Source organism: Falco naumanni, chromosome 11 (assembly GCF_017639655.2).
Source record: "Falco naumanni isolate bFalNau1 chromosome 11, bFalNau1.pat, whole genome shotgun sequence".
Classification (NCBI taxonomy): Eukaryota; Metazoa; Chordata; class Aves; order Falconiformes; family Falconidae; genus Falco; species Falco naumanni.
Genome location: NC_054064.1, coordinates 16,786,464 through 16,810,988, shown reverse-complemented (window position 1 = coordinate 16,810,988; position 24,525 = coordinate 16,786,464). Strand labels below are relative to the sequence as shown.

The following is a 24,525-nucleotide window of genomic DNA, read 5'->3' as shown; positions in this document are numbered from 1 at the left end:
GTGAATATACACAAACTTAACAAGCACTATTTCAAAATAGACTTATGCTAAAACATCTTATTGGCAGTTGTAGGACTTCTGTGTGGTGGCTTGGCTGAGATGCATGAGGAAGGTAATACCAAGCTATTGCTGTGTGCTAGGTAAGACTGGCCAGCGTGTGCTGTAAAGCTGCTTCTTAGTTCAACCTCTTTTACAGGACTCCGTTTGTGAAGGGGGGGAGGTGGAGGATTCCTAGACTCTAGTGGTGCAGCACAACCAATTGTGCACTGTAAAACAAATGTGTTTTGGTTAAACCATGAAGGTATGCCTGTGACTACAGTACCAACGCTCTACAAAAAGAAGTGAAAATGTAAACAGCATTAAATCTAGATACCTTCACTGAATACTATTTTTTTCCTCCAGGTTAGATGTATAATGAAGAACTTTGAACAAGCGGATATACAAAATTGCTAAAGATGTCTGTTCCAAGCCGGTGCTGTCCTATTATTAACCCTCCTCCACCAGAATATATTAATGACAAAAATAGTGGTTGTCAAACAAACCAGCTTCAGTATTTACAGAGGGTGGTCATGAAAGCCATGTGGAGGCACAACTTTTCCTGGCCATTTCACCAGCCTGTAGACGCAGCAGCACTGAATCTTCCTGTAAGAACCATTTTAGAATTGGAGTAGTAGTATGTAAAGTATTACAGGACTTGTGAATTAATGCTAGTTTAAAAGAATATTTTCTGATGCAACAGACTGTGGAAGACAACTTTTGCATATGAACTGCTTTCATCAATCCAAGTCTGCAAGAAAACTGTGGGTTTTCTCTGGTTCATACTATATGCTTCATCTATGTTAATTTGCTTTTTGACCTAGGACTGTAGTAAATCAGTATTTCTAAGGGATGATAAGAATGCTTAGACAGGCCTCTTGAAGTTTGTGGATGTTGGTGTTCTTTCTTGTCGTCTTTCTACCTCCCTACTGGTTTAGCCATATTTCTTAACGCTGCATATAACAAGTATTTTCTTTTCCTCTAGAGGTTTCTATTTTTAATAGGAGAAAGCCAGGCTCTTTCAATGTCAAATACTTTATGATGGAAAAGCAGATTTGATTGACCCTAAACCAAATGGGCGAATCTGGATCCAGTTGATGCATAGAAGTAATTACACTTGTACTTAATTTCAAATCAACTTAGTCATCTTGCTCTGAAGTTTTGAGAGGAATTAAATGTCTCTTAGGGAAGAAAAAGAGATACAGTGTTCTCACCATACCACAATGGTAGAACATTTTTCCAGGAAATAGAAGCTCTGATGCTAAAATTCTTGTTCTGTATTGCCTTCTGGATTTTATTTATGTTACAATTTATTTGCAACAAAGTGAATTAACATGATGTCAAGTGACAAATTGTCTCAATTCAGGTATTTTTAGACTCCAGTTTTGGATCACACCAGCTTTTTCAGCCAAATGAAAACACTGGTTATTCACACAGCACTATTTCAAATTACCTAGAAGATAATGCTCTTGGTAGATAAGAAGAAAGATGTTAAATAAAACCATGGTACATTTCCTTTGCTTAAGCTGGGGGAAAAAAAATCAATCGTATTTAGTTCTCCCAAATTTCCAAGACTAATGCTACAAAATCATTGGCTCTGTTTAGAGCCGACAAAAGCCTTTATCTGTAGCTGTTTCTTGTGACAAATTCATTTGGTCAGTTTGTCCAAAAGCACTGCCAAAGTGACTCTATTTCTGTGTCTTTTCTTACCCTTTTTCCGTCTTGGAAGGAACTGTCACTTAAGGTTAATATTAAGGGTCATTCAATCAGAGTTACAGCAACATTTGCAGCTGGCCTCAGGCCAGTTCTGCCTCCCTGGATTTCGAAGGCAGCCACTTGACTTGTAAAAGTATGTGTTAGTTCAACTGCTGCACAATAACAAGCAAACCTCTGGCCCCATAACAAGGACAATGAAGGTATTTGCTTCCTTTGCCTCTCCCCTCCAAGTGTTAGAAGATGCAAAATGGACAATACTTAATTATTAGGTGCATCATTTAAGTTTTCTTGGTTTTGCTTTGGTAAACTCAGTCTGCACTATGATGTATTTAGCTTTTTTTTTTTTAGTTCACTAAACCAGATGATTAGGACAGCTTTAGAAGACACTTGAAGTAGTAGTAACTTCACACAATTGCAATGTATATGTGAACTTAGCAGGGATATTCCTGTTCTGAGTGCTTAAACACACCAGCAGGGAATTAGCCTCGTGCTCTTAATCTCAAGCTTTTAGCCATGCTACTAAACTAATCGCAATAGTTCCCATTCCAGCTGCCTTTGAGTCATATTGCCACATCTTCACTAGGCTAACCCTGAGAGGAGAGCCATTATAACCCAGGGGATGAAGTATTTGATTAGTAATTGTAAAACTCGGCAGCTTCTTTTTGTCAGTGACTGACTCTTTGTCTTTGTCAGATTCTGTCTTTGTCTGCTTTTTCCCTCTGTTCTATAAACCGGAGTGCTACTTCAGGTAAATGGCTTTGAGATAACAAATGAGAAGTGCATATGCTGGTAGTAGTACCTATGAGAACTATAGCTCTGGATCCTATTGAAATAAATTCTTTGGGCCTTTGAATGGTTGATGTTCTATGAAAAAGCAAGGAGAAATTATGAGGTGAAGGTACTTCTGTGGTTCCTATGACTATAAGGGAAAGTTTTCCTTTATCTAAAATACTTGCAATTTAACTTTCATAACTAAATGTGTAAGAATCCTCATGTCCTAATATTAAAGATATGTGACTAAGTCTTTCAAAATGACAGGATTATTACAGTATTATAAAGAAACCTATGGACTTGGGCACCATTAAAAAGCGCCTGGAACACAATTACTACACAAAAGCAGCTGAATGCATTGAAGACTTTAAAACTATGTTCTTGAACTGCTACATATATAACAAGGTATGTGAAACACAACATAATACCAGTAATCGATTCTATTGAACAATGCAAACAAGTCTAAACCAAACAAATGGTTATTAAAGCCTGCACTAAATCAGTCAATGTCTGCACAATTTTTCTGGGAGGGAAAGTATTTTCCCTGAAATGGGGGGTGTGGGGGTGCTACTAGGACTGACAGAGGGCACGTAAGCAAAGTCTACCCTGCTGTTACAACTACTGCACACGTGGCCTTTTCTGCACAAGGATTCCACCTGCAAGATCTCTGGGCTTCAGTTGTGGAGATCATGAACAGCAAGCACCATGTAACTGCTGTACAAGTCTAAGACTAGCAACACTGAGCCCATGCTCCACTCCTCCAGCAAGTTTAACTAACCGAACTTGAAGTGTGAGCATCTCCTTGTGCTTGGGTGTTTGTTGGCTGCGTCTTGGTATCTGTGAGATTGAACAGCTTTCTTCAGAACATAGGAATGAATAAGGGAGTTACAGATCTACCCCTTTTTCCCTTTGCTGTAGAAAGTATATGGATGTAAAGCAAGTAGGACTGTGCAATAGGTCAGTGGGAGAAAGAGTATTGCAATAATGAAGCAACTTGTATTAAAGTGAGTTGGGGGCAGGGATAGCAAGGACCGATAGACCCCTCTAGTGCTGGTGGCTTGTTTCAATCTGTTGGAGCAGGATTCTGTAGACTGCTTATTTTACAAGGTAGCCCTCCATTACTGCAGCCTCTCCTTTACTGTGAATCCTACTGACTATATTTTGCAGCCAGGTGATGATGTTGTATTTATGGCCCAAGAACTAGAAAAAGTGTTTATGCAGAAAATAGCCCAAATGCCACCGGAAGAAAGACTAGTGATCCTCAACAGAGGAAAGCAAAAAGGAAAGAAGCCAGAAGGTAAGGCCTGTATTAAATGTTAAATTATTAATATATTAAACCAGCAAAAGCTGGAAACATGGAATCTTCCATTGCTTGTCACAACTCAACCCTGGAGCAGTCAGGTGCTCTCCACTCTTAGCAGAACATATCAAACAAGTAATAATATTGCTATAAGGCTTTAGCAGATTTGGTGTAGCCATAATAATTTTTTTTATAGGTACTAGCTATGTTTCCCATTCTCTACTAAAGAATTGTGTTCAAGAGAGGGCAAAAGTCAAAATTACCAACTTAATCAGTAGTGTAACAGCATAGCTTCACAGGCAAACTTCTGTTGAAATGCAATGCTCTTGTCCACAAAAAGGACCATTCAACCAAAACACCTCAAACTTATGAGGAAATTGCTTGAAGTGATGTTGGGAAGCCTAGTTGCAAGGGGCCAGATGATTGACTGCAACTTATCATCACTAACTTCTGATGTCTTTTTAATTGTTTTTATAATGTTTCACTTGTACAAAGTGCTCACTTCTAAATGTAAGCTCTCAACATTGCTAAAGAATAAATACCTATATTGATAGAACTGAGACTACGCAGTGTCTGGAATCATACGTGCATCTCAGTGGGTTAATTTGGAGACTTCTGAGGTAGCATTCCAAATTGACCTGGAGGTACTGCTGTCGGTTGCTGGGGAAATGTTAGCTATGTCTTCAAAGAGCTGTGACACTCCTTCACCCTGATACCTCTTAATTACTTGACTTCTGACAGCCAGGGAGCAGTAATATTGGCTCAGTTCTTACTGGCTCACTTAACAGATGCTGTGTAGTTGCATAGTTAAATAATACAAGCTCTTCAGAGTCTCCTGATGACTTCATATGCTGTGATGTGGTATGGTGGCCCTTGTTGCTGGCAGTAGCCAAATCAAGTGTTTCTTCAAAACAGTATTACAGTTTGATAGATCTCTGTAGCTTTCTCCTCAAGGTATGTTTGAGGAGCAACGCTACATTTCAGTGATCTTCAGTGGATATGGGATATGGGTAGGTGCATTTCTTGGTCCTTTAAAAAAAAAAAAATTTAGGGGGTTAGGAGGAAGAGTGGGATACTCAGTTGACTTTCTGCTTTTACTAGCTTATTTAAGTAAAATCTCAAGCAATTCGTTGCCTTGGCAGAATATGTTGATTGAACAGGTACAAGCGACTGCCAGAAAAGACTTCTGAGAAATGTGTTGGAAGCTGAGTTAGCTTTTTGGTTTTCAAATGATTGCAACAATTTGAGATGCTTTCATAACAGACTCTTCCTAGAATTGATGCTGTTTAAGTCCCCTCATTCCCTTTGCACACACAAACATGCAGTCTGTACTAATTTTGAAATGTTCTAAGCACTTCTTTTTGAATTTCCCTTTATTTTGTTAAAAAAAAAAAGAAAAACAAACCAAAACCAAAAAAAACCAGCTGACTTCCATTTCAGAGAACATCATGGTGTGGCTCAGTGTTGTGTTATATAAACTAATAGGTGTGAACTTCTATGGGAAATAAACAGAATCACAGAGCTGGAAAAGCCATTACTAATTTAACCAGCCAAATCAAATACAGAAAAACATTGGTCTAAACTGTCCTCAAATCAGTGACAGAGAATCTGTATTAGTGCTAAGCAATATACGCAGGTTTAAATATGTTTAGGGAACTTGAACCTTCGTGATGCAGTTTGCACCCTTTGCTGCTTGGTCTTCATGTGTCTGTAGAAAACAACTTGATTCTCTTCTTGGCAAGAATGTTTTTTCAATGTACAGGGTTTAGTGTGGTGTCTCTAACCTTCGCTGTGAGGTTAATCCACAGCTGTCTTGAAGCCAAATATACGCAACTTGGTACAATATTCTAGCTGAGGTACTAATGGTGCTGAATAGTAGAGGATACCCAGATTGTGTAACAATGGTCTTGTTTGTATTCATTTGTATAGTTTGGATGTGGAAGAACGGTTCTGTTAACTGTTCCATTTGATTATGAAAGAAACTAACTGCAACACTTAAGACCTAACTCTAAAACTTTCTGTTTTTAAAATAACCAGAAACACAGCAGCCCAACCCTGGGACTTCAAATGCACAAAGCACAGTGCAGGAACAAGCTGAAAGCAGTAAGCAGCCTCCAGTGAAGACTCAAGAGCTGCAGCAGGTTACACTAGCTCCTTTGTCTGCAGCTCAGCTAGCTGCTTTAATGCCAGCTGCAGTCCCTATAACAAAAGTAAGTTTCCTCAAATAACCTTCAGAAAGAAAGGTATTGAAATTGCTCCTCCAGGCGCTAACAGCAAAACCACAGGAGCCATGCTTATTACAAATCTTTTCAAAACTTCCATTGTGATAGAAGATAGTAAGAGATCTCTAAATCTTCTGGGTCTCTGCTAAATAACTGGGCCAGTACTAATCCTAGAAACTAAGCAGAAATTGAGATGACTTCTTGGTACATCTTTTCTTATAAATATGGGGTTTAAATGTAGTTATTGAAGAAACAAAGTGAACTTTAAGATGTTCATTCATGAAGTGTATTACTATACTTCTGCAGGCTTCACCTTAATGTAGAAACTGTTCTTCTCTTGAGGTGTAGATTGGTTTTAGTATTAAAATAAAGGTCTTTCTAAGTCTTATTTATTAACTTCTCACGTTTTCAAGGAAAATCAAATACGTGATTCCCCAAAAATAGTGTGTGTGTTTAAATGCTGTGTAACTCACCTGGAAGGTGTTAGTAACTCACAAAAGCAGATTCTTGTTAACTCCAATCTGAATTGTATATGAACATCTGACGTTTTCATCAGATAAACACTCTTGTATTGACTTAGCTTTGGTTTTGCTTTTCTAATGAGGAATAGGCTCTCCTACAGTGTATATTTATACTTTACTTAAGAGTCTGAATGCTGATGACAAAGCACACATTGTATTGTTTCCAAACTAAATACCACCTAGGTTAAAGAAAGAGATAAACCTTGTGCATAAAGCTGTTCAACCAGACTTCAAATGAATTGCACTAGTTTTTCCCCTTTCCGTGGCACTCACCTTGTGGTAAGTTCATAACCTACCAGCCAGCTGGAGTCTTCTCAACTGACTAAAACCAGACCACACCCTGACCTGCCATACACCATGTTCCTTCCTTTACATCGAAGATTGAGCTTGGTGCACTGATCTTGTAAGGCCTTTGTAGGTTTTCAGCCTAAACTTGTGAAAATGCCACGTTTTGCTCTGACTTCAAAAGCTGCAAAATTTCTGACAATTTTTAGATATTTTTTTTTCTTTGTGTAGCCTGAAAGCTGACCATTCTTTCACTGTTCTGGACACCTGTATTTCAGAACTGTGAAATTTTCTTTTCCTAGGCAAAAAAAGGTGTGAAAAGGAAGGCTGACACTACAACTCCTACTACTTCAACATTCATAGCAAGTGGTGAATCTTCTGCAACACTTAATGAAAAGAAAGCTGTTAAAACACGCGGAGGTGAAAATGAATATATGATACAGAAAAAGCTTTTGAAGAGCTACTTGCCAGAATCTCAACAGTCACCTGAAATTCTTAAAAAGATTAAGCTGTCAGAACAACTAAAACACTGTAATGAAATACTTAAAGAAATGTTTTCAAAGAAACATGCAGCATATTCATGGCCTTTCTTGAAACCTGTAGATGTTGCATCTTTCTCACTTGGTGAGAACCAAGGGATCACCAAATGTCCTACAGACCTAGGAACCATTAAAGTAAGTCTGTTTCGGAGGGAACTGGAATATTTGTGTGCTTGCTTGAGTAACTTGTGTAATGACTGAGTTTTAATCGTGCTAGCTGAAAAGGTGTCATGAAAGCTGCTTCTCCTTTCAGAGAAGTAGTGGGCATAGAAACAACATGCTCTCACCTCAACAAACTAAGCCACAGCTTGCTAAGGAAAGTCTTCTAAGTCTCATTGTGACTACGTGCATAGTCACAATCTACCTGTCTGTTGAACAAGCTAATACAAGTAATGAGGGAATTACCATCTCCAGGAAGTACTACCAAGCAGGCTGCCTGTTAAAAATCTTTCAATCTGTATACATGATGCCGTTGCTAATGCTCTATAAAACAAAATGTAATTCTGTAATGACAACTTCTGAGACATTCTCTGTCTCTGACATTTCTCTGAATCTCAGTATCCTTGGTGAAGTGCCCTAGAACCTCAACACTGGGTTTTTATGTGACACCTTGCACACTTTATGTGAAAATGAACAGAGATACAGTGTCATGAACTCTGGGTACATCTGTTTAGGGTTGAAGTATTTAGCCAGGTTAAGATCCACCTTTGTGGGGAGGGTTCAATTTCAGTAGCTTATTGAATTATCTTGAAAATTGGCCTGTGCAATGTAAAGGTTATTTCCCGATTTCTAGCCCATTACTTTGACTCATTCAAAGTCTATTCCATAATTGTTTAAATACCATGCTTAGAATCTAAAACAAGAGCTGAGCTGACCAAATAAAATCACCCAAACATTGTTTTCTTGACTTAGTGCTACAAAGTAGTTACAGCAATTAGTTAGCAAATTTGTTTAACAAAGTAAGAGAATTTCCTCTTTTAAAGGGACAAGGTTGACATGAGAAGCAGGTTTTTCCATAATGGTTCTTACAATATATGCTGTCTTGATGCAAGCTGAAACTGATACTGTATATCATAATTCTTGTTCCTCCTCTTTTTCTCATTGCCTCATGGCAATGCTCTCTACTCCTAAGCCCTAAATGTGCATTAATTTTCTTTTCCTCTAGAAGAAACTGAATAATTTTGAATACAGCGATATACAAGAATTTGCTACAGATGTTAGATTAATGTTCATGAGCTGCTACAAACATAATTCTCCAGACCATGAAATAGTTGCTATGGCAAGAAAACTTCAGGTGAGTTATCACTTAAGTCAGTCTTGAGGAAAAAAAAAAAAAAGTCAGACTGTAAGACTCCTTTGTGGTCATCCCTTGGCCTGATGTAGCATCTACTAATGTTACCAACTACTGTGTTGCTGCATAGTTCTAGAAAACAAGCTAAAACTTCATAATGCTTTTAGAAGTCTGAAAGCATGTTGACCTCTCTGCTGTTCCCAAACTTAACTCTTTAGGATGTTTTCGAGATGCACTTTGCCAAAATCCCTGATGAACTCGTTGCAAGTGCTCCTCTGTCACAGCCTACAAGAGAAATGACAGAAGCTTATTCCAGTGAGAGCAGTAATGATGACTCTACAGAAGAAAAATCATTTGAAGAGTCTGAACAGGAAAGAACAATGCACCTTGGAAAGCTGCAGGAGCAAGTAAGCATTAGTACTCAATGTGCATGACTTATGATCTCTCTGATAATGCCACTTGCAAATGTCCATTCTAAAACTAAGTACCAAGAATCAGTATTCAAAAGATTCTCTAGTAATTTGTTTTTCTTAATACAGAACTTCATTCCTGTTTGGAAACACCTCCAAACATTAAGTGAATAGTGCCTCAGCAAATACAAACTGGTTTTAGTGAATCTAAATTACTTTTGCCTACCATTTCTTCAGACAACTCCCAAACTTTTTTAAAAAATAGTGTTGCTGTGGTACGATCAGAGCACACAGACACTCCACAGGTAGTTTAGTGGCATATTCTTCCAACAATGGCATTTCCTTCATATGGCTAAAGAGCTCTGTTCTTATGCTCTGTCTCCTTTGAGCCACAAAAGCAGGTAATTGAATTTGTACTTCATGCTGAGTTTTCTGAAGTAAATGGAAGGAATCTCATGCTGATGTGAAGCAGAGCTTTGCCTCACTGCCTGAGTGGAATGGGTCTTGCTTTTGCTTGAACATAATGCTTTAACCTGCTGCTGCTGTACCTATAAACTATAGGGAAAACTAGCATTTGTTCTGCTAGTCAAATGAGGGACGGTTTAGTTTTCAGTATTTTAAGAGTAGCATATACATCATCAATTTATGAATATAGGCGTGAGGTCAACCAAATGTCTACAAGACAGCCTTTGTGATAGTGAAGAATTTCAGTGTCTCTGAATTCTATTTTCATTGTCTGTCCATCTTCGTTCTAATTCCCATGAGGCTTAACTTGTCAGGTCTTTCTCTGAAGCTGCTGGTATGTTCCAACTAGCTGGTTTATATTGCAAAATATTTGGGGTTTATGGATTGAAGATGCACAAGCCCAGTCCCACTAGCCTAATTCAGTAATGTTGTAGAGATCTAACCTAGTTAAGGCACTTATGTGCTTCCCAAGCACTTGAAATTAAAGAGAGGCTGCTGGATACTCCTACAGTGATTTTTGCATTTTTATTCCTCACAGGATGCTACAAGACATATGCTGTTAGAAATGTCTGCATAAAATAAATAGCCTTACCTCTTCTATATCTGTAGTCTGTGACTAATATATAATATAGTAAGATGCTTGGAAAGTAAACCTAACTTAAAAAGCAAACATCCTATTAATATCAGCTCAGCTGCCACAAATCTGCGATATTTAGGACCAATTTATTATTTCTCCTATATTGCCGAAGATTATTGGCTTTTGTTTGTTTGTTTGCTAGCTTAAAGCTGTTAATCAGCAGTTGCGGGCTTTGACCAAAGCATACTTACCTAGACCGAAAAAGAAAAAAGGGAAGGATAAAAAGGAGATAAGTAAGAACAAGGAAGAAGCTAAAATAAAAAGCCTGATTGAAAAGAAGAAAAATCTAAAGTACAAGAAGAAATCTAAGAAAAAGCTGTCTTTAAACATGTAAGTGTGGGGGACTTGCGTGGGTGTCAAATTATTTTTAAACTGCTGTTACTGCAGTATACTTTTTTCTTGCAGTCAATCAAAGAAAACCATGCAGCAGGTCTTGTTGGCACATAAGTCAGAAGATGAAGATGGTGCCAAGCCTATGAATTATGATGAAAAAAGACAGTTGAGTTTGGACATAAATAAACTCCCTGGAGATAAGCTTCGGAAAGTAGTCCATATAATACAGTCAAGAGAACCTTCACTGAGTAATTCTGACCCTGATGAGATAGAAATAGACTTTGAAACTTTAAAGGATTCAACACTCAGAGAACTAGAGAAATATGTAGCAACCTGTTTGAGGAAAAGACCAAGAAAACAGCAGGGTATGTAGCATAAATGATGCCTACAAAAACAAAACCTGCTAGATTTGTCTTCTGTTTTGCTGCAACATTAACTTCTGTCTCACATGCAGCTAAAAAAACAACGAAGCCAAAAGAACAACTTGATTCTGAAAGGAAACAAGAGCTAGAGAAGAGACTACTGGATGTCAATGGTCAACTAAACCTAAAGAAGGAGAACATAAAGTGTAATACTCTTATTTCTGTTGCAAATGAGTAAAATTAAAAGTAGGATTCTCCCCTTGGGCTTCTATACTGTTATGTAGCCGGGGACTTTCTTCTCAGAAGAGTTGAGGTCTTAGGCTTCCCATTGCTAGTCTTAAGATTCTTCCTATGCTGAGCGAGCTGAAGTCACAGCAGCAAATTTGGCCAGTTACTTGTACTGTCTAAAACATCTTCCTTATTCTTGCACCTAATCCTTTATTACAAGTAAAGATGATAATGGCTTCAGAGTTTAAGGGATGCTGACCACCTTCTCCCTTATGCTGACATGTGAAAACATGGAGGGGGAGGAGGAGTGTCCTACAGTATGTATTTGTTTGCAACTCACTTTCTGTGGCTTAGAGATTCAAGAGCAACAAACTAGTCATACTTGTTAGATTGCAGCCTCACTAATGCTCTCATGGCAGCAAAAGTTTTGCATTGGTGACAGGTGTGCTATGTTGTCTTAGTCTTAAAGAAGTGCCCTAGGAGAATCAATTCAGTTTTTTCAGGCAATAATTTTCAATTATTGTTTCAATATCGAAGCTAGAAATTCAGTACATGCTTGAGCATATCTACACTTAAAGGTGGTTCTCATCAGGGACTGTCAACAGATAAGTGCAGCTGATGCTACCGCTATAGGTCAAGCTGTTCCTTGTTAAACCAGTGAGTGCTATTATTGCCCTCTATTGGATATCTGTTAAGCTCCTATGTAAAACCAGTGAGCTGAAATGATAGAAGCAGCCCTACAAGACACAGGCTTGCATTCAGTATTAGTTCAGGCAACAGTCTTCCTGTCTGATACACATGAGGGCTTGAAAACATTCTAGAAAGAAAAGCTTAAAGAAGCAGCTGAAATAAATTGCAAGGGATATGTTGTGGGAAGAGGGAGGAAACTGGCTAGGAAACCTTTACAACTAGCATCTGACTTCTTTTTAAGGAAGAGCTTAAGCTGGCACTTAACACAGACTCGTGTCCAGGGAAACGGGTATCCATGTAGCTTCTCATTTTCAAAGCTTCCATCAGAGCAACATGCTCTGAAAAAGCTTTTTGTCTGAAAAATCACTATAAACTGAGTTAAATCAACCCTGCAGATGCAAAATAGTCAGATGGTGGGGAGGTGGCAAAAGATGAAAATTCTGGAGTACATATGGCTTGGGAAAGAGAAGAGTTGGCTATAGGTAAAGACCTTAGCATGCAAGTCTGGCAGCAGCAACAAGCACAGAAACAGTCTCTTAACAGCAAGAAAACTTAGCGGGGAAACTGTTTGAATTGTGTCTTAAGACAGCACAGTTTTAATCTACTTCCGAACTGTAAGTTGTGTGATTACAGCTCCTCCTTGGCCATTTCATTAATTCAACTAGCCTGCTGATGGTGAATCTCCCTCTTCTACAAAGGTCTTGAATCCACTGCTAAATGGACAGTGGACAAGGAAATGGCAGAAGATGAACTGTTATATGCGAGGATAGACCTAACAAGGTTGATACTAGTGTTATATAGGAGGATTGCTCCACTGCAAGTTGTCCTAATTTTTTTTTTTTTTTTCTCCTGCAGTTGAAAACAGTGCTGAGCCCAGTATTGGACCAAGCAGACTGAGCGACAGCAGCAACTCCTCAGACTCTGGCAGCAGTACTAGCAGTGATTCTAGCTCCTCAGATAGCAGCGACTGTGAATCGGGTCAGAAAGCTTCTTTTTGTCTTTGTGTAGGCAAAACATCTGCCTTCTCAGTTAGCATCTGCTGTTCCACACGCTTACCAAGGATTTCAGTTACCCTTGTAGGCTTGCTCCATGTTGAAGGCTCAACTGTAGTGCTATTAAATGAGTGTCTTAGTACTGAGTTTGGGGCAGGGGCAGCAACAAACACACAAACCTACAAATCCACTCAACTTATCAGTGAAAAACTTCAGGGACCAAAATCAGCTAGCAAGAGGTCTGTGTATCTAACCTGGACACTTGACTACAGCCTACTCTTGTGGTTTTGAAAGCGTAATTTACTTTTTTCATCTTCTAATCTGCAGCATGAAGGGTGCCTTACCTTGTGGGTAAGGATTAGTCCCTTAGCTGAGGGACAAAAGTACCAACAGCATTGACTGTAGAGCCAAAGTCTACACTGGTTCTTAAGATGTCTCAAGCTTGTTCAAGGAACATGACAGTGCTGCAGCATCAGGATATCAGAATGATGTTTCTCTCTGTGCACAGAACTCTTATTTAGTTTTCTAGGACAGAACAGATCTGCCAAACTAGAGGTCTACGATGTAGGTATCCGTATGAGGTAACAGTGTAAGGTGAGATGAGTGCTCAGCCCTTTGCAGTTGGGGGAAGTGAACACAGTAAAGTCATTGATGGCAGCAAAAACCTTGATCCTGCAGGAGAAGTTCTCTAAACACATCAAGCTGAAGTCAAAGTATTCAAGATAACAATGTTCCTTTCACTGTGAGGTTTGGCTCTCTAGGTACAACTGCAACTCAATCTTGTATGTGTGAATAATGAAACATATGTGAATGACTTGTTTTATATTTTCCATCCCCCTCTTTCTGCCCACCTCGCTGTATTTGCAGTTACAGAAACCTACTCAAAACAGACTGGAGCCAGGCAGAACTGTCCAACTTCTGTGGAAAAGCCTAAGGTAAACTGACCGGAATGGATATTATATTTTTGGCCTGAACAAAGTTTTATGCTACATACAATGGTACTGGGAATGACATAACTTTATCAGGAAATAATGAATATGGCTTGAATGCTGCTACTTCTGTAGGACTGATTTACATGGCGATAAAAAATTCTGCCGTTTGTTAAAAGTAGCTTATGTATCTGTATAAAAACTGATGTACTGGGAGAACTCCTGAGTTCTAAGAACTCCTCTTAAAATCATCATAATTCTACATTAGGTGAAGGAGTAGGGAAAAAGTGGAAGAACTCTCCACACACCCCACCCCACCCACCCCCCTCCCCCAAAAAAATTTCCATGCTGACTTGATCTTTGAGCATAGAATTGACCTAATAAACAGTGCAAACCCCACTTAAATATTTTTCTTCCTATGCATAACCTCACTTCTACACCTGAAAATAAACAAATTGTACAATGCACTAGTAATTTTCAGGGTACTTTATATTACTTATTACTATGGTATTATGAGCAACAGTAGTTTAATCTAGAATCATTTTGAATGCCTGTAAGATTGAATTGCTCTGTTCTTGTATATACAGCGGGTGTTAATTCTTGTCAGGGTTAGCTGCCTTTCGCAATTTCCCTTGAAGCTACCAGTGATAGACCTCTGATATCAAAGCGAGATCACAGCAAAGCCTTCATTCTTCTTACAATAGACTTGCTTTCACTTAAAGTGCTTAGTTGGATACAGGAAACTAGGCTGAAAATTTGTTATTCAGCTGCTCCTTCTGCATCTTCATAAGCACAGGCTGAGGGGAGGGATTATGCAACACACTTTTTGGTTTAAAAAGGTCCAGCCTCTGCAGTGATGGAATGACAGCAATAAACTTGAGAAAACAGGATACAGGAATTAAGCTTTGTTTAGCCAATTCTAACAGCCCCTAACTGATTTTGAGTTACAACAAACATCAGGCTTCAAAACCTGATACTACATTTTGTTCTTATGGGTTTTCTGTATCTGTCAGATCAAGGCGGTGAACTTTACCTTATGGAGTTTTGTCACCTAAACTCTTAGAAAAGGCCAGATTGGTATCACAATAAAGGACTACTGAATTCTATAAACAATAGAAATGTGGGTGGTGGTGGGGAAAGGGAATCAAATAGCTATAAAAACTGAGATTTGGCTATATTAACTACTGCAATCTCTTTCTAGAGAGTACCACCGTGTCTACAGAGGACAACCTGCAATGATGTTCTGCAAGCACAGCCCCCATCTCTTACTAGTAGCTTGCAAATTTTTGGATCATCTGAACTGCAGCAGCCACCTGCCGATGTACTGCAGGGGCTTCAGCCTTTACAGAATAAATCACTTAAACCATCAGAACAAAATGCCCAGTATCCCTCAGGTAACATTTTTCTGGGAAGAATCATGGCTTTACTTGACTGCTAAGGAAAGAAGGCATGGCAGGACTAATGTTTGTATTACCCCAATAAGCTTATCAAGGGGGTAATAGAAAAAGTTCTTGCAGGGTATGGGTTATAAAGAGCACGATGTAAATAAAAGTGTGGCAGCACTGAGGATTGGCTAGCGTTTCAGACTGCTGGGGCACCTGTGGGGCAGGATAGTATTAAAAGAGGAGGAAGTGTTCATGCCTCCCTCTGAGATGGAAAATGATACCTTAATGAACCTAGGGTTACGGGAAGTACTGAACACCTTAAAGCAGGAACTAGATGCTTAAACCCATCACCACTACTCAAGTTTATGTCTGAAATACCTATTAGCTGACTTCAAGACTTGGTGCCATAGGCACTCTGAATGGATTGCTGTTGTCTAGGCAGAGAAAAAAAATTATGTTGCTTAGGAACTTGATCCAAGGAGCTATTCTTTTCCCTCCCTCACTTCAAAAAGGTCTAAACTTCAGATGCTTCTGAGTTTTTGGTAAGACAGCTTGAGCTAGTAGCTGATTAACTGAGAAATCAATTTAAAACTAATTAAAAATTGTCTCAAATCATGCAGCTAGGATACATATCTTTATATCTAGTTAATCTACAGATCTAAAAGGCGACCTAATTTTGAGATGTAGGACTGCCCTTTGCATGTTAGGGGAAATCACACACTGCTTCTTTCTCAGGTGTATCTGCTCTGCATGATGCTCCACACCAGCACACCCCTCAGAGTGTTCCAAGGACAGATCAGTCTTCTGTCACCCAGTGCACACGTGCTCTCCCAGAGGTGAATACATGCTTCTCCGCAATGAATGCAATATTCCAGGCTTGAATTTGGTGCAACAAAGGCCACCTAAGGTTTACAACAAGTTATCTAAAACCCCACTAACAAAGTGATTCTTATCCTTTAATAGGTCATTAATTCATTGCCTGTTGGCTGCAACACAAAAGGAAAGAGTTTGGCTGATCAATATATATCAACTTTATGATGTCCTATAAAGCTTATTTTATTTCTTTTCAGTGCTATAGCTTAAACTTAAGTAATACTTGCATGCTTACAAGCTAAAAGCCCGCCCTGTAAACCTTACAGTTTCACAAAGAGGTGGGCATCTTACACTATATATTCCTGTTTTGGAGAAGTGTATTGCTTTTTTTTTCTGTTCCTAAAGCCACGGAAACTGGGGCGTTGTAGATGAGATTGTGAAATAGTTAGTCACTATTGATTTGCCTTAACACGTTCTTGGAGAGTATCCTGGTTAGAAGGGCCTCTGTTACAAAGGAAGTTATTGATGTTACTGGAGCAGCATGATCTTAAGCATGATCTATCTTAAGGTGTTTATCTTTCTCAACATGGTTTCAAACACACCTGTTACAGCCAGGTTTTAATAGCTTTTATTTTCTGAGATGGATAGAAACAATCTCTTGAATCTATGAGCGCAAGAAAGGAATAAAAGCAACTTATCCTTGGCCATTTGCATCCACTATCCAAGGCAGTAAGTAGTAGATGCTATGAGACTCAGGTTTATGCAACTCCTTCCCCAGTTCAAGGGGATTACTACACAATCTGGCATAGAGAAAAACTAAGCCTGAAGTGATGCAGCTGCCCTTCACTCTGATCCATAAAGACAGAGTGGAGCAACTGGTTTTACAACAAAAGCCAACTTCTATGATCTTGTACTATGTCAGGAGTCAAAGAGCTTGTATCAGTTTCTTGTTCTACCCACTCCACCACTTGGAACCTCTGAGCAGTTCATGATCTAAATCCAAAATGTTAATGTAAGAACATTCTCTGACTACCATAACATGAACAAAATCTAATTCTTCCCTGGTGTTTACAGAAGCTAGACCTGTAATAATTTGCTGCTCTAAGCTTCTAAATCTTTAATTCTGCTGGTGTATAAGAATCCAAATGTTGAGCACTTCAGAACATATTTTGAAGTCTAATTTCCTTTCTAGGTATCCGACACAACTTCCCAGGTTGACAATGCTGATTGGAATAAACAAGCTGAGAAAACAATACATCTAGACAAATCTAATAAACTTCAAGCCAGTGAGATAACTGATGATTCAATATCCATAAGTCAAGAACAAAGTATGTATACTCATAATAAACTGTAACTGATATCAGGGGTGCAAAGTTAGAAATGTATATGAACTTGGTTTAAGGAAATAAAATGCTGACCATGTACATTAATCAGTTTGCAGAATAATGGAAGGGATGCAGTTTCCCCTTGTTCTTTCTGTTTCATTTTGATTTGCTGCTTTAAAAAAAATAATGAAGAGCCAAGCATCCCTTTAACTTCTGTGTTAAAAAGTAATTTCCTTTATATATTTTAAGAACTTAACTTTCTGATTTAGTACTAGATATAAGTAACCCAGTGTTCCAGGAAGTCTGAGAGAACCAATGCTCCAGTCTGTCAAACTTCACTGGCCTTTAGGCTATCTTCTGCTGAAGCTTCATGGAGCTCTTTTTCCCAGGGCACTTTGTATTTTGAGTCACCATCTCTGGCTCTTGGTGACAAGGATCTGACAGTAAAGCAATGTCAAACAGGCCTCCATCACGGAAAAAACTTGAAATAATTACAAGAAGAAAGGTTCCCTGAAAGCTGTGCTCCATGCAGAGCTGCATCAGACTTCATATCTATTTAAAAGTAAAGAATTCTGAACTGGACACTGAATACCTGTGCTAAGAGTGTAGTGTTACCAGACATGATTGTTTTGGTTCTTCCTTTACTTTTTTTCTCTTTAGACTACCTGTGTAGGCTTGAACAGGGCAGGGAACAAGCTTCTGAAAACTTGATGAAATTAAAAGGCACAGCCTTATCACTGATGAGCTTTGATTTTTGCCAAAGAATGATGCTGGGTTCTTGACTTGTATTAAAGCAACTCTAAAAATGGAAGTTTAATTCTCCAAGATGTTCTATGTGGTATTTTTATGGTCTTAACACACCTACCCATACACATACTGACCCCTTTCATTGAGGCTTGCTGGAGTTGGTACATAGTTTGCATAGTTTCAGGTAATAGTCTTTCTTACAAAGTTTTGAGGCACCTAAACTGGAATTCCGGTCCTGCATACTGCATGACTGGAACTACCAAGATCCTGGTGTCACCTTAATACATTAAAGGTCTGCGAAAACAAGCAGGAATAAAACAAGTTCACTGTTCTAATAGTCATAGAAAAAAGCACAGCCAAAACAATTGAGAAAGCTTGCTCCCTTCTGTGCTTGTTTAATGCTTAGTCTTAACTTTCTATTCCTAACCTTCATTTAATTTGTACTGTTTCTAACTCCTCCCCTTTTTTAAGGGACAGTTGTAGAGGAGCTCCTTTATTTAGCATTGGAACTATCCAGTAATGAGACTGCCTTTGAGTATACTTGAACTTTGGTATTATGTTGCATAGCAGAGTTATTAACACTGTTACGTGAGCATGTAACCCTTCCATAATACAGTGGTGTTTGACTGTTCCTGCAATGATACATGCCCCAGTTGTGCTCAGTGTTATCTTAGCCTTTCCACTACTAGCTTCTGTAGAAAATTGGAAGGAGTTGTAGGGAAATACAGGGTTATGGCACTTTTTATTTTAAGCAAGAACTTTGTTATCTGGAACTCTTATAAGGCCTGCAATCTATTGATATGAAGTACAGAGAGTGCTTAGTATTGTATGCACCTACTTAGATCAAACTAGCCAAACTCATTTTTTAATTGGATGCTTAGAGCAACTTGTTGAATTTTGTAAAGAATCCCACTGTCTTAAGCATTTCTGTGAGGTTACCTGCATCTCTGAAACACGGGTTCTTGATTTTAGACTTGTGACACCTGTGATGGTATGGGTGCAGGCTTGGTGTATTGCTGAATTTAGTGGTGACTTGAGAAGCTTGATTTATGAAACAGGTAACCACAAGCTTCCCTTCAGATAAAAAAGCAGTGTCCCTCAATGAGAGGTTTTGTGAAGGCTCGCATTGCTATAAGTATCCTAAAATGCGTGTTTCAAGGCTCACGACTGCAAATACTTTTGACACAGCCTCATATTCCTATATTATATCTACAGGTGTAAGACAGGCATGTTTATAAACTTAAATTAAACTTAAATTTGCTTCACGTAGATCTTTTTGGTGGGTATAACAGGTTGATAAAATTGATCTTAACAACAAGGGTAGATATTTTTGGGTATATGAAGCTCTTGCTTTACTTTGGTGTATTCATTGCTCAAGACTCTCAAGCCTGTATGAAGATAAATGACTGATGAAAGATAGATGCCTATTGTATTGAGGGACACCTTAATACAAGTTTCTCAGAACCTGATCTAGGTAGACTTTGCTTAACTGGACCTGGAATCCATGCGAACAAAGACATCAGGACTTGGAACCCTCTTCATTAGTACTTCAGGGTACTATTGGACATAAAAAAGCTTCAGAGGTCTTTCATCCTGTTTTATCCCACTATATAGTAGAACCTCTTTCCTGCTCACTTGCAATTATACCATCTTACAGGCAATGCATGGGGGCAGAGGGTACAGACCAGGCACTGTTCTTGTCTTGACTTCTGGAGGCTGTGAGGTCTTTCTGAAAACCCTTTTTATGATGAGCTGACAGAGGGTTTGATGCTTTGCCTTCAGCATTTGAGGTTCAAACATCCTTTATCCTTTGCATAAAAAAAACCCAAACCCCACCAAATAACAACAAAAAAAAAACCCACAGCATGTTAAGTTTCTTATTAAACATTTACTTAAATACTGAAACATCCCAAACTGCAGTAGAGGATCATTGCTGAATGTTATAAAATGTCTGTGTTGTATATATCCTGTTCTAAAATAGTGGCTTTTTCATAGTACACCTAGATTTTCATTCTAGAAGCTCTTTAGAAAGGGAATATAACGAAGTAATACAGACGATTAAAAAATAACAACCCACTCTACCCTACAATAAGTAGTTTTTTTAAACACTTGTGATATTCTGGCCAGTCCCTAGTAGTACAAAAGTCTATTTTTAGGCTTACCAATAATGACTATAGGAAACTGTATCTGTTCCTGCATTTAAGAAGGTTTTTTAAATCTTAAAATGTTTGGGGAAAGTGTTTTTCACACAAAACATGTGGATTGTCAAAATAGCACTTCCACTTTACCTGTAGAACTGCTGGGGGTTCTTACCTCACAAGTTAATAGTGATTATATAATAATAAAAGAGGTAACAGCATGGAGTAGTAGTACATCCCGTAGGCTACTGGAAATACGATGACTAGTCCTTACCAGTTGACCTATTTGCTCATTAAAAAAAAAAGGAAATAGGCTGGAGAGCTTTAGGCAAAACAAGTTTATACAATGAATGATGTACTCTTAATTTGGAATCAAAGCAGAAGAAGGCTGATTGGGGAGGGGACAGGAGAGGACCAACTGCTAAGGTGCTGTGTTGAGATTTTCTGACCAAATACTTTGGCATTCTGCTGGGGCCTCTCCTAGAATTAACCAGGAGTTAATTTCTCAGCTATAGTTGAGCTTAACAGTTCCTTTCCCTGCTTCAAACAGCAGAGAAGTGGTCCGGTTCAACTTAAGCTTAGGAAATGTTTGAGAGCATTTCTGTCATTCTGAACCTAATAATAAGAAAAAACTGCAGTGTAAATTCTTAAGCCCCTTCCCAGAGTGGCTAATTTTTTTATTGCTTAGCTTTGAGGAAAAGAATCCATAAAATCAACGTGAGTGAAAAATCTTTTTTATTCTTCCATCAGGTTATTGTATACCTAATGGTAAAAACACGCTAGAGCCAAAATCCAAAATTATTCCAAGCGAGGTAAGTGTTGCTCAAACCTTATTTGAGAAGAGCTGGGGTATACTTACTAGGATCAATAATTCCCTGTCCTGGGATCTGCTCTAAAAATTTGGTCTCTTATGATTCAAGTATCTGATTGGTCTTGGGCATTCTTATAACCTGTACAGATTTATCTCATTTCTAGTACTAAAAACAAATACAGAAAAAAAAGTATCTATGGGTTCTGATTATTTCAGAAAGTAAATTATGTAAGATTAAGTGAAAAATAATATATCTATGTTATCATCAAAAATATGGCTTATATCATCTAGGTTTAATATTTGAACTAGTGTTCCTTGATCTAGTTCTAATATTCAAGCTATTAGTGTGCTTTTCCTTGCTCATCCAGTAACAAAAATAAGACCAGTGTGGAGTATAACCTTAGGTACTATTGAAAAATCTGTTCTGAAACAGGGCAATGCACTTCTGATGACATTATTAAAACTGGGAAATAATCTGAAGAGTTTTATGAAAGTTAAGCAAAGTTTTTTCTAGCATGCAATAGATTATCTTAAATGGAGGAATAGAGGAATTTTTTCACCTATAATTTAAATTATTCTGGGGTAATCAGCTATTTGAAAGCATCAAATCAAAATCATTAGTCTAAATAATTGATCACATCAGCCTCTAGACCTAATAAGTTTGTATGTAGTCTGTTGAATTAGAATATTTCTAGGATTTTTCTGTAGGCATTTTATCCATTTATGAAAGCCATTAACTAACCTATTGAATTCAACTCCAAAAATATGTATTTCATTCATAAACACGTGACTTTTTAGTGGAAGCAGTACTTAAGAATATTGGGCTTATGCTGTTTTGCACTGTGAAGAAAATGTCACTGTAGAGGTGGGGGGGGGGATAACACGGGTTTTTAAAACAAAATCCACAAGCCTAATATAAAGCTATTGTTATGTAAAGATTATATCTAGAAATTAGATAGAGGTTCTTTATACTGAAATATTATCAATGGACCCTGCATAAGCTTAGTCTTGTGAATTCATGTTTTCTGGAATTAAAAAATGGAGAGGTGGATGTAAAGGATTGGGTAAGAATAGATACAAATGCTAATGATTTCTGCCATATTGCTAAAGAATCTCAAAGTTGATGAGAAAACATATTGAAGACTTTATATTGCTGTATTTGCACTAATATTCTGCCAAAGTACGGATATTTTGTTGTAGATATTCCCCAATAAATCCAGCCAAAACAAGATTGTGCTCATGCAAGAACTAAGCAGATAATGGATGATCAGTTGTATTTTTGCCTCTTCCATATCTTCCTTTTTCTAATAACTTCAGGATACAGGATTTAAGAATACAGATTCCTGGGTAAGCTTATGTAAAACAATGATGCTTCCAGCGCCAATAAAAGCATCTGCTGACAGCTTCAAAGAATTCAGGAAAGCAGCATTAAAGAGGAAGAGTGAGCAAGCGCAGGAGTTAAAAAGGGCTCTGGTACAAGCTAGGACGGAACCACAAAACCATCCTCAAAAACCAGACAGGTTTGTAACCACATACGTTTAAATAATATTCTTCCCTAGCTGTTTGCAGCCACTGTTTTAGTGAGTGCCCACATATGTATCCCAGTCTGAGGTCTATTCTATTATTCTGCTGAGTGGGATAAGTGACTGCCTACTAACTACTGCATTGCAGAAATACCTTAGATTGCTGTTTGCCACATTTTGGAACTCTGTTTTCTGTAATATTTCCCTCTTCAGGAGTCTTGATTTCTTTTCTTGTCTGTTTGACCCTGTGGAAGATTAGTCTGAGCAGGTTCCTAAACTCTCCTGCTCCTGCCCGTCACTGGCTGTATTAGATTAGGTCACTTGTTTGGAGTGTATTATTTTGATAAATAGAGCATTTGAGAGACTGAAGAGAACACTTCTTGTTCAGAACATATGGTGAACAGTCCAGGCACCCTTAGCTACCACCGGTTTCCATGAGGAGGAAGCCAGGCATGTAGTTGTATGGAATAAGACATGATGCTTGCCTGAAGTTAGTGAAACCTACCTTGGATAATGAGTTGAAGAAGGTAGAAGCAAAATATCATAGGCCCATAAAGTAACAGAAAATTAAGTGTGTATGTTTTTCGGAGAAAGTGTATGTAGGTTTTGCGTAGCATATATATAAATCCTGTATGCATACAGATTGCAAATGGAAAGTGGGAAACCTTAACCTACCAATTGCATGTACATACCTCTTGCAAAGGGAAATTGCTATGAATAAACATATAAAACAGAACCGCAATTTGAGTGGTATGCACTGATTTAAATTACTTGCAGAATTCTGTTAAGGTGCAAAGGCTCATTACAAAGAAAAAGAAGAAACAACTTTTGTCCTATACCAATCTCTTCTCCTGTCTTTAAAGGGGTGCCACAGCAGTGACAGACTGTGAGTCTCAAAAAGAAGAGCGTAAGAGTGAACAACTGCCCAAAGCTCAACAACATACTCTTGTTCAAGACCGTAACTTGGCTAGAAAAATGGAACAAGAGCGCAGGAGGAGAGAAGCAGTAAGTTGCTGACGCTTGCCAGCTGGTTTTGTTTTGACTTTAGTAGAGAATAAAAAATGTTAGTTCAGGTCCTTATTTTAAAGGACCTGAATGACTGACAACAACAGAACTATGCTGCCTGAAGAGTTAGTCCAGAAATTAAATAGGAAACTCAAAGTAGGTATTCAAGTGAGGTAATATGGAAAACTATCTACTTGGTCCTATTACTCCCATAAGCTTAGAATAATTGCATGGCAAAAGCAAATTTTAGAGTCCCTGCCTTCTGAACAAATTCAAACCTCAAGTCTTGCAAGCTGTCTACCCTCCTTAACGTATTCCATGTCAACAAAAGTGCTGGTCATACTGTTCTCATCTGAAATATCAAAAGTGAGCTTTTTTAAAACTTACTAGTTTTATTGGCATAGGTAATGAATGTTTTTAATTGCTACTTTTTTAAGATTAAACAGTTTTAAATATTCATAATATTGTACAATGGAATTTAAGACCTGCAATATGAGATCACACTAGACTCAGCTAAGGTCTACTGAAGTTTTCATTCTGTTCAGCTCTTCTCAGAGGGGGCTTCAACAACCTGTATGCTCAAACTTGTAATAACAGAGGAAGCATACACTTTAGGGGAAGAAGCTTTGTAGCTTTTTTTTAAATCTCTATTAATTATTTGACCTGCACAGTATTCATTAATGTCTGACTGCTCTGAAAATGCACCAATTTGCTTTCTTGCAGATGTCCTGTGCAATTGATCTCTATCTACAGAGAGATATTTTGGAAGCTTTTGAAGAATATCTTGAAAGCTGCAGTTAATACCAGAACTTCAACACTACTTCAAACTGTACAACTTCGAAAATGTACTAGTTACAAGATTAAATGTTAAGACTATTTCAACGAGAACATAAACTCCTTTAAAACACTTAATATTAAAAGCTTGTTCATTGGCACCTGAAGCATCAAAAGATCTTGCTGCTTGTTTATAGACTGTAATCTAGCCTGCTACACAGTGGAACATAGTTACTCTTTTGATTACAGTTTTGTATGTTGTGCATATATATGAGAA

General features: G+C 38.1%; 1 protein-coding gene across 1 annotated transcript; it reads left to right on the top strand.

Moving 5' to 3' along the window:
• The first annotated feature begins 455 nt into the window (after nt 1–455).
• Nucleotides 456–24,275, top strand: BRDT (bromodomain testis associated). Its single transcript, XM_040610875.1, has 19 exons — nt 456–644; nt 2,791–2,928; nt 3,691–3,820; nt 5,861–6,033; nt 7,154–7,525; nt 8,556–8,684; nt 8,900–9,088; nt 10,336–10,523; nt 10,599–10,891; nt 10,981–11,094; nt 12,662–12,784; nt 13,672–13,733; nt 14,929–15,121; nt 15,848–15,948; nt 17,118–17,253; nt 20,886–20,947; nt 22,264–22,466; nt 23,333–23,474; nt 24,198–24,275. The coding sequence occupies exons 1-19, from the start codon at nt 456–458 to the stop codon at nt 24,273–24,275; spliced, it is 3,015 nt and encodes a 1,004-aa protein (XP_040466809.1).
• The last annotated feature ends 250 nt before the right edge of the window (nt 24,276–24,525 follow it).